This window comes from Pan paniscus, chromosome 7 (genome assembly GCF_029289425.2).
Source record: "Pan paniscus chromosome 7, NHGRI_mPanPan1-v2.0_pri, whole genome shotgun sequence".
NCBI classification, from domain to species: domain Eukaryota; kingdom Metazoa; phylum Chordata; class Mammalia; order Primates; family Hominidae; genus Pan; species Pan paniscus.
This window is the reverse complement of record NC_073256.2, coordinates 82,513,854-82,533,341: the sequence shown is the minus strand read 5'-3', so window position 1 is coordinate 82,533,341 and position 19,488 is coordinate 82,513,854. Positions and strand designations below refer to the sequence as shown.

The window sequence follows — 19,488 nt, the reverse complement described above, 5'->3', positions numbered from 1 at the left end:
AAGAGATCACAGGTTAGTTCATCAACTGCAGGTGTCAGCAATGGACGCCAGCAAAATGCCCAGGTTACCAGGTCAGTCATAGCAGGCTATTTGCCAGACCAGCCACTTTATAGCTCAAATGGCAAAGATCTAGAGGGACGACAAGAACTCAAGAGGCTTCACCAGGCTACCATGAGGTCATTCACCAACTCAACAATACTGTGAAAGGGGACACCTCTCCTCCATAAACCATGATGCCAACCTGAGGAGGATGCGTGTTCAAGTAAGAGAAAGAAAGTAGAAGTAAGAGAGGCTAAGCATTTTATCCTGAGACCTGGTTAAATTATTAGATAGACTAAGTATTAAACAGAATTGGGCTAAATGAATTTCTTCATATTACTCAGTAGGTGAGGGGGGTGGGGAGTTACGAGGAAGAGCAGATCAGTAATAGACACAATAAGTGGCTTTTTTTTTTTCAGGGGGAGGAGGGCACAAGACCTCTGTATATACTAATAGGACTACTGAAACTAAATACAATATTGTATGTTTCAGCACACTAATTAGAAAAGTGACTATTCTCCAATAATAAAAACGGATACACAGATTGAGCAAATATTCATTGTGCTTACTCTTTATAAAGCCCTATAGTAGATACTACAGTGATAAACGATAAAATTAGAAATGGCTTAGCCTTTAAGGTGAAAAAAATAAAATACTGAATTAAATATTTTAAAACTGAGAGATACTATAAACATTTCAGGACAGTAGTTCTTAATATGGAATTGATGACTTCAGGAGTCCATTAATTCCTGACAGTGCACACAAAATTATAAGTGTGTGCATAGATCCATGTGTATGCACATGCACATTTTCTGTTAAGAAGATTAATTAGATAGTTTCATACAATTCTCCAAGAAGATAAGTAAAGAGACACTAAAAAAGGAAAATTTATTCCATTACGGTAGCCACAGAAGACTTTGTGGAGAACAGATCATGTGAAAGAAGTAAAATCTAGGTATGTGGAGATGGGGAAGGGGGTGTTCTAGGTTGGAGAAGAAAAGCAGAAATGAAAATATTCTCTATATTCAACTTTTTTCCCACATGCTTTATGTTAAATACTTACAGTAAACCTCTTCTTTTTCTCTCTGTGTTCATCAGAGCTGGGAATGCTTACACTTGGGCAGCTTTCCTTGTAGTCCATGGTGTGATCTCTTTGCATTTAATCCCTCAAGAGCACACCAAAAAATGCATCCGAAGAAACAGTCAGCAGAGGACAAACCCAATTAACTAATCCAAAATACAAAACCTCTTGAAGTAATGTTCAAATTCCATCATGCAACCTTAACCAACAGAAAAAAAAAAAAAAAGAAGTGATTAGCAAAACAACTTTAAAATACTATGACTGTCATTCTTTAAGCATGGGACTAATTTTACATTTATTCTGATAGGAACCTACTTTTGCTCATCAGTCTCAGCCCAGGTTAGAGATTTAGTTAATTATGTTCCTACTACAAGCCACAAATATCTGCAACCCATCTACCTTCCTTACTATTAGGAAATTCTAGGAACTTACACACCTCAGTTCACGTAGACTAAGGACTAACTCTCACCTAGAAAAGATCTAGTTGGAGGTAACCAAAGTGTGGTTTTCAGACTTCTTGTATTAGGATGAACTGGTCAAGTGTGCTGAACAATTCAGATTACAATCCTGTATAGTACATAACTATTTACTCATTTTACAAATGAGGCAACTGAAACACAGAGAGGTGAAATAATTCGTACATCCCGGATTTGAACCCAGGCCATCTGACTCCAGAGTTCCAACTCTTAACCACTGTACTATGCTGCATTATAACTGTGGATGATTCTTTTGTACTGAACCTCTGGTCAGAGACACTACAGTAGATCTTCCTACAAAATAAATGTAGTATGTTAATATCATCCCACCCCATGAACAAAGGGCTAGAGATGTCACACTGATGTCACCTTTGCTACACACAGCAGCCCATACTCTGATACCACATGACACCAAATAATACCTTTCTTTTAGAGACAGGGTGTTGCTATGTTGCCCAGGCTAGAATGCAGTGGCTATTCACAGGTGCAATCATGCTGCACTGCAGCCTCAAACTCCTAGGCTCAAGAGCACACCAAAAAATGTTCCTGCTTGAGCCTCCCAAGTAGCTGCGACTATAGGCACAGACCATCACACCTGGCTCAAACAATTTTTTTTTGTTTTTTTCTTAAGAGACAGGGTCTCATTACGTTGCCCAGGCTGGTCTTGAACTCCTGGGCTCAAGCATTCCTCCCAACTTGATCTCCCAAAGTGCTAGGATTACAGGCATGAGCCACCGCACCCAGACTAAATAATACTTTTTAAAGTGTCAGTTTGCTTGGATAATTGCCCTGGATGTTTAGTTTCAGGAAGTCACTGTAACAGATCTGATCACTATAAATAAATTATATTCAGGTAATGATTTAAAATATATATCAGCAGGCATTGAATATTCAGGTATAATGAGTTTTAACTGATTATAAGAATGCTTCCTTGGAGATGATTCAAAGCTTCCCTTGTTGGATTTGCTGCTGGAAATGCAGTCAAAAAGATTTCTTTTTTTTTTTTTTTTTTGAGACGGAGTTTTGCTCTTGTCACCCAGGCTGGAGTGCAATGGCACAATCTCGGCTCACCACAACCTCCGCCTCCTGGGTTCAAGCAATTCTCCTGCCTCAGCCTCCCAAGTAGCTGGGATTACGGGCACGTGCCACCACGCCCAACTAATTTTGTATTTTTAGTAGAGATGGGGTTTCTCCATGTTGGTCAGGCTGGTCTCAAACTCCTGATCTTAGGTGATCCACCTGCCTCGGCCTTCCAAAGTGCTGGGATTACAGGCGTGAACCACTGTGCCCAGCAGTCAGAAAGATTTCTATGTAGCTGAATTAGTTGTTAGAATATACAGACATGTAATTGGTCTCTCCTCAACAAAGAGTACAACATCTGTCTGTAAATTATAGCATTCTAAAGCCCCATAATAGTAGCTGCTTTGCCCCAGGAAGACCAGGGAAGCACCCGACCAGAGCCTGGCCCACCTGTCACAGCGATCTACTGCCTAAGCATGAGAGCAGGTGGAACCTATTGTACTTCTAAGGCAGACTGGCCCTGTCCTGGAACCTCAGAAGCCACATTAACCCATGCTTCTCCTCCTACAGCAGAGACATTGAGAAGGTGAAGGTTATGAGCTACACTTTTCACACCTCTCCCTTGAGAATGTGGGGCTCAGGGTGGCAGGTCCTGCTGGTACTTTATCTGTTTTGCCTTGCTGTGCTATAGCCCACAGAAGCAGAATTCCTCAGGTCCTCCTTTTGGAAGGGACAGTAAGATATCACATTAAGTGGCATCAGGAATAAAGTAGAAGGAAAGAGATGGTAGGCAGGACAACTTGTTTCCTGTAAGGTACCCAGGGGACATCTAAGAGAACAGGTACGGCTGGCAGTTAAGTGTAGAAGTCTACACTCAAGAAGCACACTCAAACCTGAGCCAAAGGTTCCAGTTTGGCAATTGCACTTGACAGTCTCCACCTGCCCTTCCAGACCCAAACGCCACTCTTTCTCCACCCAGCCACATGTCCAGAAGTCTGAGCTCTATGGACTGCACACTAAAGTAGCACACTTTGCCTTTGTCCTCTGGCTGGGTTCAGCCATGAGAGTCACTAACAAATTAGAGGGTAAGAGGAGCAAGGCGCTAAGGTATTTGTTCCCCTGGTCCCTTTCTGACATCAGTGGTTTATCTACCTAAGCCCACAGTTCCTAGCAGGCAGCCCCTCTTCCACAGCTACAGTTGAAGGGCCTGGGAATAATAACAGCTTCCTGACTTTGCTAGTAAAGAGGTGCTTCAACATGCCATGCTGGTTCCTCTAATCCTGCCCACAACATCTTAGTTAACAGTCCCTTTGTTAAACTCCCTTCAACTACTTTTGAGCATGTCATGTAACTGATGCAGTTAACTGGTACCAAGAATGACCCCAGGAAACACAGCCTCAAAAATGGAATGTGTATTTGACAAGTGTCCTGAAAACCTTCCTGTGGAGGGTGGGGATGGCACACAGTGACATCATGATTGCTCAAACTACTACCTGTGCATGGTGTCACAGGATGGAGTGCAGGTGGAGAGTGCTCAAAGTCCAAGCAGCTGATAAAAACACTGACTTCAGAGACTGCAATGTGGGCTGGGGCTGCTTCTGGCTGTTCTTGAGAATGTGCACAAAGCAAATGACAAAGTTAAAGCTGTGAATTCCCAAAGAGATGGGTAGAAAATCCATGGCTGTTTTATTCGAGCCCTTCATCTCTTACAGTTGCCAAGCTGAGAAGACTAAAGATCAAGCCCAGGGTTTGATGTCTAGGGTTGCAGAGCCAATTCAATATATAATCCTGCAAAGTCTCATGTGTTAACATACGGCACTGGCTGGAAAGGACAATGACTTGAATCCTACATGTAGGTATTTGGGTAGGCATAGATGAGGCTAAGAATGCTGAACCCCAAATTCAGCTGAACTTCCTTGCTGAAAGCAGCTGCTTGTATCTCTCAGAAGACCCTGCATCCCAACGCCTCCTCCTCGATAAAACTCTTTTCAAGTTGTTTCACAAGGGATGCTAATTCTCTTCACTATCTATTCTCACCATCTTTCATTGTCTCATAACCCAAAAGACCCCAGAAAGAAGTTCCAAGTCCACTCTGGGAGAAAACTGCCTTTATGAAAAAATATTTTAGGATCTCAACAATTTATTTACCAGTGGGAGTGTGGAGAGCACATATAGGAATATATTCAAAGGATCTTAGATCAAGGAAGACTAATAAGATTATTGTGACCTATTTTTTTTCTTTTTTTTGAGATGGGGTCTCACTCTGTTGCCTAGGCTGCAGTGCAGTGGCGCAATCTTGGCTCGCTGTAACCTCCACCTCCAGGGTTCAAGCAATCCTCTCACCTCAGCCTCCCAAGTAGCTGGGACCACAGGCATGTGCTACCATGCCTGGCTAATTTTTCTATTTTTGGTAGAGATGGGGTTTCGTCATGATGACCAGGCTGGTCTCGAACTTCTGAGCTCAAGCAAACTGCCCATATCAGTCTCCCAAAGTGCTGGGATTGTAGGCATAAGCCACCACACCCAGCGTATTGTGACCCTTTAAACGGCCACAGGCATATACTGCTGATCTTTCTCCAGGCCTTTCCTGAGAAGGACCTGCAGCAATTTTCCAGGATGATTGTCCACTACAGAAATAGGAATATATAATCCTCCCAAGCGTTACTGGATACTAGCTCTGAAATACCACTAATCTCCTAGAGACCCAAAACATGGTCTACAAGTCAGAGTGAGACTTCCAGAGGTAATGTCAGGGAATAAGTCTGTCTCACAGTGGGTCCAATAGGACCATAGGCCCATCCTGTGCTTATTTCCCTAGTAATAGAATTATAGTGGAAACAGATATACTTAGTAACTGGCCAAATTCCCATATTGGTTCCCTGTCCCATGTCATAAAAGCTATAATGGGAGAAAAGGCCATGAAGAAGCCTCTGGAACTGTCTCCCCTTTTCCTACTAAGAAAGTAACCAAAAACTATACCACTTCCATGGGAGAAGCTCAGAAATCAGTACCACTATCAAAAACGAAAAGGATGCAGGGGTGTTAAAACTTTTTATATCCCCATTTAACTTGGCCATTTACCTAGATCAAAGCTGGAAAGAACTTGGAACATGATAATGGATTACCATAAATTTAATCAGATGGTGATACCAATTACAAATGAGATTCTGAGATTCTAAATGTAGTGTTTTTTTTCTTCTGAATAAAATTAGCATAATCCCGGACATCTGGTACGACTACTGACCTGGCAAATGCCTTCTTTTCTATCACCATCAGTAAGGACAATGAGATGCAAATTGCATGAAGTGGCAGAAAGGCAGTATACCTTCATTGTGTCACCTGAGGGCTAATGTCTGAATTGCCATAATATAGTCTGGAGAGTCTTTGATCATCTTGACAGCCCACAGATCACCACACTGGTCCATCACATGGATACCATTATCTTAACTGGACCTGGTGAACAAAAACTAGCAAGCACCTTGGACACCTGTGTAAGACACATACACAAGCCAGAGGATGGAAAAAAACTCATGAAAGTTCAGGGATTCACTACACTGATGGCTTCCAGGATTTCCCTGGTCTGACCCAGGATATCCCACCTCAAGTGAGACAAATTACTACACCTTGCACCACTTCCACTGAGAAAGAGGTAAAACAAATAGTGAGTTTCAATACTTGGATATGCTGTTCTGACCCATTTACTGGGTAACCTATGAGCCTGCCAGTTTTTACTGAAGCCCATTCTAAGAGAAGGTTCTAGAGCAATGAAAGCTGCCCTAACCCTTGAGCCTATGCCTCAGCACACCCAGTAGTACTGGAAATGACATGGCAAACAGGAATGAATTAAGGACCCCTCTCTCTAACAAGCACCAAGAAAAGGGTAAGAGTTTCAGACCCTTAGGGTTTGCCAGCAATCACTGTCTGTGGTTCCTGGCTTGTTACTAGGCCCAGGAAGAGATGCAATGACCGCCTATGGAAAACCAAGAGACTATGTAAAAACAACAGCCCATCGTGAACAGAGTATTGTCTGGTTCACTGAATCATAAAACTGGACATGTACAGCAGTAATCCACTTGGTACAGTAAAAGCAAGACTGGGCTTAAGCAGGTCTGGACGGCACAAGTAAACTGCAGGGATCAACAGCCCAGACTCCCCTACTGCTTGTTCCTCCTTCTTGTAAGTTTTCTAGACCCACATTTAAGGCCTCATAGGGAGGATCCTAAGGCCAGTTAGCAGGGCAGGAAAAAGGCACGCTTGTTTATGGATGGACATGCACAGTGTGCTGGCACCGGCCAGAAGTGAGAAAAGGCAGCCCCACTCAGCGATGGCCTGAAAGAGAGGGGTGAAGGGAAATCTTCCCAGTGGGCAGAACTCTCAGCAGTACACGTGATGGTTTACCTGTAAGGAGGAGTGCCAAAGGGACGTATCTATGATGATCCTTGGGCAGTGGCTAATGGATGGCCTGCTGGTCAGTGACTTGGAAAGAACAAGATTGGAAAATTATATATTTTTTAAAGGGAGGTGTGCAGAAGTATGTATATGAACCTTTCACTACAGCACAGAATGTGAACATATTTGTGTCTCACATAAATGCCCACTACAGACAGGCTCTCAATAATCATGTGGTCAAGATGACTTGTCTTACAGATGTCAGTCAGCCTCTTTCCCAATCGTCCCATTGCTTGCTCAATGGACCGATGACAAAGTGGCCAAAGCAGTAGGTGTGGAGGCTATATAGAGACTCAACAATTTGGCCTTCCCCTCACCAAGACTGATTTAGTGTTGCCAGTGCTGACAGCCCAACCCCAACAGAAAAGACCAACACTAAGGCCCACTATCCCACCATCCCACAGGGGGGATTAGACAGCCCTTAGGGAAGGATCTGTCTTCACAGAAGCAAGACTGACTTCATATGGTTGCTTTAAGGATTTGAGATAGCATAAAAGACCTAGCACTGTAAAAGTAACCAATAAATCAGATCTAAAGTATAACAATTTGTTTTGAATTTATTTTTATTCCTTAATTCAATGAACACTTATTGAGTGCTCATTATGCACTAGGCAATAAAAAGACAAAGTGAAGGCTGGGCACAGTGGTTCACGCCTGTAATCCCAGCACTTTCGGAGGCTGAGGAGGGCAGGTCATGAGGTCAGGAGTTCAAGACCAGCCTGGCTAACATGGTGAAACCCCGTCTCTACTAAAAATACAAAAATTAGCTGGGCATGGTGGCACGTGCCTGTAATCCCAGCTACTCGGAGGGCTGAGGGAGGAGAACTGCTTGAACTGGGACACAAGAGGTGAAGGTTGCAGTGAGCCAAGATGGTGCTACTGCACTCCAGCCTGGGTTACAGAGTGAAACTCCGTCTCAAAAAAAAAAAAAAAAAAAAAAAGACAGAGAAAATCCTACCCTCACCGAACTTACCTAACAGGGAAGACTGACAAGCAACATAAAAATTTGTTAAGTATGATGTTATGTGTACACATGGTATACTGAGAGGGTACAGAGAAGGGACACAGCCGCAGACTGTACAGCTTAGCTAAAAATAAAGCCAGGCAGGTATGGAAGCAGATGTTTGAAAGAGATTCCACCCACTTGCCTCAATTGTATCTGGAAAGAGAAGCCAAAATTATATATTGGGAATAAAGATGTTGCTCTGAAGAAAAACAAAGCGGTTAAATCACTTGCCCAAGTTAATATGCAACTAACAGGCAATAGAGCTAGAATTCAAACGCAAATTTGTCCAACTCCAAAATCTCTATGTGCATGTTTGCTGTACCACATCAACTCTCCTTAAGTAAGATTTTCCTCTCCTTCAAGCTAAATTGAACTGGCAACCTAATAATACTTAGTGGCTAAGCTTATTATAAGCCAGACTGTGCTTTACATGTGCCAATCTGGTTGCTCCTCACAACAGCCCTAACTAGAAGAAATTGAGGAGAAACTGAAGCATGAAAGGATGAAGGACCCTGCCCCAGATGGCAGCAGCAGGATTTGAACCCAGGTGGTCTGACTTCAGGGCTTCTATCCATTATACTACCCTGCCTCCACCACATGTACATGCTTTACAGAGTCCTCTGGCAACCAATTTGGGAAGAAAGTTCATAAATTTTTTTAAGTGATTAAAAGTAAAATGAAAAAGCAACCCTGCTATTACTATACATGTAGTACATATTTATTCTATAAAACTGAAGCAATTAAAATTCTGCAAAATCATCTTCTGGCCAGGCAGCTAAATAAAACAGAGTAAGAAGGGGATTGACATAAAAACCCACAACTAAGAAAGAATAGAACAAAAAGCTATGTCATTCATGTGGGATTAAAACTGGGACTTTTTGGGAGATTCATATACATGTAGAGCTTTTCAAAAGAGGAACAGGAAAAGGATCTGCCTTCACTCTGCTAGACAGTCAGAAGATAATTTTGTAGTCTGGTGCTCAGGGGCAGCTGGCTTGCCAGAGGTAGGTGACAGCTCTTCCAAAGAGGCTTAAGTTCGTTAGAATGGAAGAACTAGACTTACTCTTCAACTCATGAATCAACTCAGACAAGTCCAACAAGACAGAAAGAAATGGGTCAGATGACGGCAAAACTTTTCAAGGCCAGCCAAATCTTAGGAGGGACGGTGAATCTGCAAGGGTAATATAACAGCTAGTAAAGATTATACAGTGGTTCTCATCTGGGGCCAATTTTGCCTAGAGGATATTTGGCAATGTCGGGAGACATTTTTGGTTGTCACAACTTGTGGGGTGGGGGAGTGGCGGGCGGTGGTCGTCAGGGATGATGTTAAGCATCTACAATATGCACAGGACTGCCCTACAACAAAAAATGATTTGACCCAAAACATCAACAGGGCTCAAGGTTGAGAAATAAATATTTACTGAGCACTAATGCCAGGGCTGTTTTAAGCGCTCACATCTAACACATCAATGAGTCCTCATAGCAACCTCTGAGGTAAATATCATTATCCTCATTTTACAGATGAAGAAGAAACCTCAGCTACGAAGAGTAGTTCCACATGGTCACGTGGCTGTGGGTGAAAGCACTCTCATGTGAGCCCAGCTCACATACCGTAGCCCTCAACTTCTTATGTTGTTACATGCATCCTTTTCTAAATCATCTTTGCAGATACAGAGTTGAAGAGAAGAGAGCACCAGGGATCCACCAGGCAACTGCGTTACAGAAAGAAAGTCACGCACAGGAAAAGCAGATTTCTGATTCTGCCACCAGGAGGGGTCAAAGTCTGGACAGCACTTGGTCAGGAGCCTGGCTTCCCTTTCTTGAAAAACATCACATGTAAACATCTAACCGAGAGCTTGGTACACAGCAGGCTCTGAGTGTTGGCCTCATCACGATGACAACCAAGGGCTAATTATGAAATAAGGAGGACACAAGAAAAGACACTATCAAGCATACAGTTTTTTTAAAAAGGAGGGGGAAAGTTCATCTTTTTTTAAAAAAGCATCCATAGACTTAAAATTTTTTTGTTTGGGGTCTGTAAAAAAATAGCAATATGGGTGAAACGCTATGATAAAAAATTGCCCAAATTCTTGTTATGTTAAAATGTTACTGATACAAATATTGCTTAAAATAGATGAACATTAAAGCTTTTCCTAAAAAGGATTTTTTCCTTCATCATTGTATCCATTTTTTTTGTCTATTATATGCTACTTACTGTCCTTGGGTATTGCCTGTCTTTGTTTCAGGGCAGTCAAAAAAAATTTTTTTTTAATAAAAAAAGTCAAAAGATTCTTCTGCTTTTACCTCTAAAAAATAAACAGAATTTCTGAACCCTACTTCCTTAACCCATCATAAAGATTGTTTGATATTGACTAGAGGACCCTACTCAGATTAGAAAGTAGATACACTCATAAGTATCACTTCCCATTCTTACCCAATACAGCAGGGAGGGTGAGTTGGTGATTCACACCAAGGCATAAAGGGAAATAAGAACAAACGTGTCCCAAAAGGAAGGAATTTGGCTTGTGAAGAGCTACAAGTTTTCCTCAGCAGGGGAACAGGGTACTGGGTGTTCAGAAACAATGGCACCTAAAGGAGGGCACTAACAGGGCTGGTCAAGGAAGATACAAAAGAAAATCCATGCACACAAATTGCAAAAGTAGGCCGGGTGATGGCTGACACCTGTAATCCCAGCACTTTGAGAGGCTAAGGTGGAAGGATCCCTTGAGCCCAGGAGTTCGGTATCAGCCTGGGAAATATAGTGAGAGCCTGTCTCCACAAAAAAAAGTTTAAAAATTAGCCGGGCATGGTGGCACGTACCTGTAGTCCTGGGTACTTGAGAGGCTGAGACCAGAGGATCACTTGAGCCCAAGAGGCAGAGGTGGAGATTGCAGCTAGCCTTGAGATTGCACCACTGCACTCCAGCCTGGGCAACAGAGCAAGACTGTGTCTCAAAAAACAAACAAACAAACAACGACAACAAAAAACAAAACTATAAAATTCCTAGAATATAATGTACCAGAAAATCTAGAAAATGGCCAGGCACTATGCTTCGGCCTTTAATCCCATCACTTGGGGTGTCTGAGATGGGAGGACTGCTTGAGTCCAAGAGTTCAAGACCAGCCTGGGCAATATGCGAGACCTCATCTCTACCAAAAAAAATAAAAAAATAAAAAATTAGCAAAGCATGATGGTATGCACCTGTAATCTCAGCTACTCGGGAGGCTGAGGCGGGAGAATAGCTTGAGCCCAGGAGGTGAAGGTTGCAGTGAGCCAAGATCACATCCCTGTACTCCAGGCTGGGTGCCAGAGCACCCTATCTTAAAAAACAAAAATAAAAATAAAAATAAACCACACACACACAAAAAAATTAGATGACCACAAGCATGGCAATGATTTTGCAAATGCTACACCAAAGGCACAATCCATGAAAGAACATGAAGAGAATGAGAAGACAAACCACAGACTGGAAGAAAACATTTGCAGAAGATACAGCCAATAAAGGACTGTTATCTAAAATACACAAAAAACTCTTTAAACAACAAGAAAACAATCTGATTAAAACATGAACCAAATACCTTAACAGACACCTCACCAAAAAAGATATACAGATGGCAAATGCAAAGAAGCATATTCCACATCATGTCACCAGGAAATGCAAATTAAAATGAGATACCATTACATACTTTTCAGAAATGGTCAGAATCCAGAACACTGACAACACCAAATGCTGGTGAGGATAGGGAATAGCAGGAACTCTCATTCACTGTTGGTAGGAATGCAAAATGGTACAGCCACTCTGGCAGTTTGGCAGTTTCTTACAAAACTAAACATATTCTTACTATACAATCCAGAAGTTGCACTCCTTGGTATTTACCCAAAGAAGCTAAAAACTATGTGCACACAAAAACCTGTAAATGGATGTGTCTAGCAACTTTATTCATAATTGCCAAAACTTGGAAACAACCAAGATGCCCTACTATAGGTGAATAGATTAATACACTGTAGTACATCCAGACAATGAAATACTTTTCAGTGCTAAAAAGAAATAAGCTATCCAGCCATAACAAGACATGGAGAAACCTTAAATGCATATCACTATGTGAAAGAAGCCAATCTGAAAAGGCTACATACTGCAAGATTCCAATTATATGACATTCTAGAAAAGGCAAAACTATGAAAACAGTAAAAAGATCAGCAGCTGCCAGGGGCTGGGGCACAGGGTGAAACGATGACTAGGCAGAGGATTTTTAAGGCAGTGAAAATACTCTGTGACACTATAATGATGGACACATGTCATTATACATTTGTCCAAACCCACAGAATGTACAACACCAGGAGTGAACCCTAATGGAATCTATGGATTTTGGGTTACTACGATGTGTTAACATAGGTTCACCGATTGTAACATATGTACCACTCTGGTGGGGGATATTGACAATGGGGAGTGCTGGACATGTGTGGCGGCACAGATATATGGGGAACTCTGTACTTTCCTAATTTAGCTATGAAAAAAAAATGTCTAAAAAAAAAAGCCATACACATACCCTGGGCATACATACGTGGCAAGGGAAAATGACCTAGTAAATAAGAAAAGGAATTGGGATGGGGACAATTTCTGAGAAGAGAATAGACCCTATGAATAGGTTTCGTTTTAAGTTACATTAAAAGCACCTTCCCAGCAAATTCTAACCCCAAACTGGTTACTTTACTGAAAGTCTACTTTAAGAGTATATATAATCTGTATCTGTTTATTTCTGCCTCTCAGGATACTAGCTCCAAACACATCCCAAATGTTTCAACAGAAACAAAGGACATCTTTGTCACATCTGTAAATTAAATTCACTGCAGAACAGATTTTTAAAAAAATCAACAGGCTCTGCCAATGAAAGATACATAGTAGCCTTCTCCCCTCCCCTCACACATCACATGATGAATCAGTTACAACTTTTTCCTGTTTTCCTTCCTTACTGATACATCCTTCCTCTAATTCCCACTCCACCCCCATCTTTGATTTTTCCATCATTCCAATCACAAAGCTGTCCCAGTTTTTCCTAGGTTTACTACATCTCTATTTAAGCACCTTTTATTTATCCGATTCTTGATAAAAGTGATATATGAATTAAAAATAAAGTACAGGCAAAATAGCCAATGTTGGCACTAAAACAATATTGAAGAAGAGTGTTGTGCACCAACAACTTGAGAAGAGTGTCCAAGAACCTCAACTAAAGTCACATGAGCCAGCTCCATTTTATTACAGACATTTAGAGAAGGGCCTCGGTGAGGAAGTGGAAGTAACCACTGACAGCCCTTTGTTTTCTCCACACTGGGATAAAACTGCTAAAATAAACCAGGCATGGTGGCTCATGCTTCTAATCTCAACTACTCGGGAGGCTGAGGCCGGAGGATAGCTTGAGGCCAGGAGTTTGAGGCTGCAGTGAGCTATGATTGCACCAATGTACTCCCATCCTGAGTGACAGAGCTAGACCCCATCTCTTTAAAAACAAAAAAACAAAATACTACTAGGATAAGGAGGAAGGCCCTAAATTTACTTCAACCATGCCATGTCCCTCCACTTGGTCCAGAACCGACTGGTAGAGATGGTAGCAGTGGCAGCAAGGCTGTCCTATCCTTCTCAGCCTCCCAAGGTCACTATCTTGGGTTCCCAACCACCAGAATGCCTGCTGTATTCCAAAACTCCCAAGCTTTTCCATTTGTAGGCACACTCCAAGCATATCTTACAGGCAGATGTGAACATACAACACTCCCAAGGCCAATTCCTAGAGGGCTGTGGTGACTGGCAGAGTGATGGGGCCTGCGGTCAAGCTGGTTCTGAACTGAAGAGGTTGGCAGAATTCAGATTGTCCAGGCCCAACAAAACAAAACAAAACAAAACCCACAAAGACAAAAATCACCATCATGTCTCATAGAGTCTCTTGGGAGAACCTCCAACCTGCTCTCTGCTTCCATTCTAAACTCCCTCCAGTCCATTTTTTCCCCAGTAGCCAGACCAATTTATTTTTATCACTGTAAATCTGATAATTTCACTCCTTGCTTAACCCCCTTTCCACAGCTTCCCATCACTCTTAGAATAAAATCCAAACTGTGGATTATTGCTGACAGTCTACAGTCCCTCACAGGGCCTAATGTTATTCTGCATAACTCTCCAGCTGCACCCACCAGGGCCTCTTGCCTCTGTTCACTAGACTCATACCAGAACAAACTCCTTCCTATTTCGCACACCTTTCAAGCCCTCACCCATCTCGCCTCTTGTACCAGTGGCCCCTCTGTCTGGGACACTCTCATCAGCTCTTCACACCAAGGCCTTGTTCAAAAGTCACTTCTCCCAACAAACTTCATGGCCACCTTAATGTGCTCCCTCCCCAACTTAATCCTCCCTCATCATGTTGTTTATTTCCATTTCAGCATTTATGGATTGCAAGTAGGATTTCAGTTGCTTGCTTATTGAGAGCCTCCCTGACTAGGGTGTGGGAACTGTGACTTATTGACTGCCATGCACTTAGAAGGCCCTAATAAAACCTTTCATTGACTTATTCAACAGGTGGAGAGAGACGTTTAGAAATTCCAACTTGCCAAAGTGTGCTAGTGAGATCTTCAGTGACCAATGCCTCATTATTCCTTCATCAGTCTCCTGAATCATCAATTTCTGCCTCTTTACTGGATCACTCCAAGTACTATATGTACTAATATGCTATGATATCTTAATAAAATCCTCCCTAAAAATATAGATTTACTTATTTAATGATACTTATGTAGTGTTTACCATGTGCTGGGAGTATATCAGCATCTGTACCCTCATTTTTTATTATTTTTATGAATGATTCTATCTGATAACACACTTAACTAAGGCTTTATAAAATCAAGGAGAACTCAGGGTAAACACAGATGCTTATGCAGTGTGATAAAGGAAACTTTACTCTCAAGTAAATATTTGCTTTCAAAATTCTGACACTAAAACTATTATCACATTAGTAAAAATTTCCCAAAGCACAAAAATTACAACCAATTACATATTTAAATTATAATACTTATTTAAATTATACTACTTAATTTCAAATCCTGACCTTACAGTGGCTATGTTATTAGTAAAGACAACATGCAGAATTTTACCTTAATATTTTAACATTTCAAAAATTAGGGTATATATATATGCATATATACATATATATACATATATGTATAAAATGTATATATGTGTATATGTAGAAAACGTATATATATAAAAAATGTGTTTTATATATATATATATATATATTCACACACATACACATACACATATATATATTTCCCCCCTACCTAACAATAGAAACTGCTGCTTCATTCTAGGAACGGTAAAATAAATTTAGACCTATATCTATAAGCACCTAAAATCAAAAACAACAAAAATAAGTTAATGTATGCCCTAGAATGGAAAAACTTCAGTTAAGGTTTGGAAGGCCACAGGAGAAAAGATAAAATTAAGAGACAGAAACATTTACACAAGCTCGAGTCAAGTTTTAATCTGAGTCACAAGTAAAATAAAATCATTGACTCAACTGGAATATGTGCAAGGATATGCTTGTAATATAAAATTCAGCAAAATGTGTTAAATGCTGATATCAAACTTAGTAAAACTGTAAACTTCAACAATAGTAAATTCAAGTATCTCATATCTACCACCTTTTTCTGAAGGACTAAAAACTTCTGGCATATATACCTTTCTCCACACATCCAGGACAATCAGGAAAAAGGTATGAAGTTTTTTTTAAGATTAAACAATGAAAGGAAAGAAAGTAAATTACTTTCTGCAGACCAGAGAGAAAGAGAATCTTCAGTCCTATCCAGTATAGAAACAAAGCAAAGAAACAGTATTACATGTGTCTAGAAATACAAAAACAAAATATATTTTAGGAATAATACTCCACAAAATCCTAAGCTGCAGATATTGCTCAATAAAGTTGTCTTCTCCTGATGGTTTCCTGAATTTACTGCGTACTTTTAAAAACATCTGCCTATCCATCTACATGCGTATTGGACATGCTGCTCTCCCTACACCCACTCCCCTCTATAAATCCAGACCTCAGTGTCTTCATTTGTATCTTTTTACTTAGTACTGACTTTTTCCTTGTCATCTTCTTCATTTGTCTATACTGTAGAAATAATTGTTGAAGCTCAATATTTAATGATTTAAAGGTCTGTTTGATATAATTTTAAGTTTATGTTTGTTTAAAAAACAGTTAAGTGGCTGGGCACGGTGGCTCACGCCTGTAATCCTGGCACTTGGGGAGGCCGAGGCGGGCGATCATGAGGTCAGGAGATCGAGACCATCCTGGCTAACACGGTGAAACCCCGTCTCTACTAAAAATACAAAAAATTAGCCGAGCGTGGTGGCGGGCGCCTGTAGTCCCAGCTACTCGGGATTCTGAGGCAGGAGAATGGAGTGAAACCCGGCAGGCAGAGCTTGCCAAGTGCCGAGATCGCGCCACCACTGCACTCCAGCCTGGGCAACAAAGCGAGACTCCGTAACAAAAGAAAAAAAAAAAAAAGAAGCAGATAAGCAGATGTGGGTCTTATTTTTCCTTTAAAAGAAACTGAAATGTGTGTGTGCATGTTTCTTGTCCTCCAGGACATGAAGCACTAAAGAAAAGACCAATGCCCGAAGCTTTCAAATTCAAAGTAGACTGTGCTAAATTCTCTATGATAGTCACCAGCATTCAGAGAAAGAATAAACCACTTCCAACTGAACTTACCTAGACATTTGGTAGGGGATGGCAGGGGCCGCATGTGAGGGGGGGTTTGCAGAATGGGAACTCAAAACAGAAAGGGCAGCAGAAGTCCTCACTAGAAACAGGGAACAGCCACTAGTCCACTATGTCTAAATCCCTGCCCACATCGGAGAAAAAGATTAACTCATCAATAAAAACAGAAAGAGAAACTGTCATGAAGCAACACTCATTTTGGGATTTTATAGGACATCACCATTAAAGCCTTATTCTACTGTCATATTTACAAACCTAAATTGGAACTCATCTCTTCATCTATAGGAGATACAGACTGTAAAAGTGGGCTTGAAATAATGTTGTAGGGAATTCTGAATGTCAGGCTTTTCACTCTGGATTTCATTCTGCAGGTAAGGATGTGAAGTCACTTGAAAAGGGAACTGCAGGGCTGTAGGTGTCAAATTAAATGGAAGGGAATGAAGAAATGGGCTTGGCAACAACAGGAGAGGCAGGTTTGCAAAAAAAATGACAGATGAAATAACGTGGTAGCTATTTGCATGTGGGGTACAAAGGTAAAAGAAAGAATTAACATTGCCTCAAGATTTTATTCCTGGGTAACTAGGAATAAATAAAATGGAGGGAGGGGAAAATAGGGCAAAATGACAGTGAATTGGCGTAAATAATTACTAGTCTTGTTGGAAATGTCTGCATCAGATCCATGAATTCGGTACCTCCTGTGTGCCAGGCACTATTTCCAAGCACTTAGGATACAACAGTGAACACAACTGGCAAACAACTTTACCCACATGGAACTTACGCTCTCGTGTCAGACAACAGATAATGAATAAGTCAATCAATAGGTCAATATATAAGTGTGGTGTTGTATGCAATTTTAAATAGGAAGGTAACATCTAAACAAACACCCAGAGGTGAAAGAGTGAGCTATACAAAAAGTTGGGGAAGAGTCAGCAACTAACAAAACAGTAGCTCAAAATAATTTCACTCCACAATGCTTTTGAAGTTAGCAGCCACATTGTGACATTATCTCTTTGGGACCCAGTCCTATTTCCTTGGGTGAGCATTCAGGGTTCCACTTCCTGACTCCTACCCAATCAAGAAAACTTCACCAATAAAACAGCGATAAAAAACTGCCTAGTAGGTCAATTTGTTTATACTGGCTGTTTACATTCCCTACATGGGAGAAGAGGGCTGCATTTTAAAAGGACAAAACCAAAGCACATTAGAACATGTTTGTACAAAGCTTAAGAAGACAATCATCTTGTTCTCAAAGCAATAATTAATGTAGCAACTTTGAGACTTGTGATTTAAATCAAAGGTACTACTGAAGAATGATTATGAATCATGCAATTAAGCTACCAAGCAGGATAGTGCTGGAGAGGAAAGCCATTCACAGAACCATAAAACTGTCAAAAATAAAGATAGTAACTATCATCAAAACTAGAAATAACATCATCATTTGATTTTATACTTTGTTGATCAGCAGAGCTGAATTCTAGCCTAAGCTCTGCCATTTATTGATTCTGAGTCTTTGGCCTCATCCTTATCTGTAAAGACCAGCTGGTCTGATTTTTCAGATTCCTTTCAATTCTGAGATTCCCTGCAGCAAGCTATGGTTCCTATGATGTTTATTTATGTATTGGGGGTGCTCTGGTTTACTTAGTTTTGCAATAATAGTACAAATAAGCATCCACCCAAAATAGCACAACTTAAAAGTTCTGTATAAAGCGATATAAACTGCTTTTAAACAAACCCGCCTGAACTTGGTGCTTAAAATGAGGCTACATTCACCTTAAAAGCGCTGCCTCTTTTTTGATCCCTGTTTTGGAACAGCCTTCGAGACTGAAGTTTCTGTGGATGTGATTTGGAACAAGGTGGATGATCACATCAGGTAACACCCCTAGTGAAAGAAAAGTAAGAGACCTTTTCTTGTGGAACTCGGTCTAAGAAAACTGTTCCAAAGGAATCCCCAAGCATTTCTAGCAACAGCTCTGAGGAAAGAATATACGTAGGTTTTCCGGTGATGACAATTCTTGAGATTAATGCCCATCTGAATGCATAATAAAGAAAACAGCCGAAGTTTATTGTGGACTATGAGCCAGGTACTAACTCATTTAATCTTCAAAAACTGCTGTATGGTTAGAACTATCATTATCCCCATTTTACATACGCTAAAACTAAGGCATAGAAAAGTTAGGCAAATTGCCCAAGTTTTCGCAGTTAATAAGTAGATTCAAAACCATGATTTTAGCTCCGAAGTCTGCGTGCTTCATCTCCAAGATACACTCCCTACGTAACCCCTGCTGTCCATGTTTAAGTAACAGTCCCGTTTCTACTACACCTTCCTTACAAACTGAATAACACAAAGTAAAAGTAAAGCCCCACCGCAAGCTCACTATCGGGTTTCTCCTCCTGTCCTGAACCACAAACTATAAATATATTTTAAAGGATATACAAACTTGACAGTACCTGGGGCTTCTCGACATTTAGAGGGGGTGTGTGTGGAACAACTCAAACGTTTTCTGTCTCGGACCAAGTGCAGTGAATGAGTGCCGCGAAGTCGCAGCACGCCCGGGTGTGGAGCCCGCCTCTCCTCTCAGGGGTTCACAGGAGGGGCCGCCCGCGCGCCCCGCCCCGCGCTCCTGATAGGCGCGGAAATGGCATCGGGGCCCGTCACAC

The 19,488-nt window shown here is 41.2% G+C and overlaps 1 protein-coding gene across 7 annotated transcripts in view; it reads right to left on the bottom strand.

The window, feature by feature from the left end:
- The window catches only part of SGK3 (serum/glucocorticoid regulated kinase family member 3), a 147,931-nt gene that overhangs the window by 64,729 nt on the left and 63,714 nt on the right, over window positions 1-19,488 (bottom strand). For 3 of the 7 annotated variants that reach the window (XM_034966173.3, XM_034966175.3, XM_003831357.5), the window contains exon 2: window positions 1,103-1,319. In XM_034966173.3, coding sequence (XP_034822064.1) covers window positions 1,103-1,198 — 96 coding nt within the window. In that variant the 5' untranslated portion in view covers window positions 1,199-1,319. Of the gene's footprint in view, window positions 1-1,102; window positions 1,954-10,891; window positions 13,047-19,278; window positions 19,457-19,488 lie in introns of those variants that run through there. The other 4 variants (XM_008956721.5, XM_055116614.2, XM_063606797.1 and 1 more) reach the window with 4 other exon arrangements.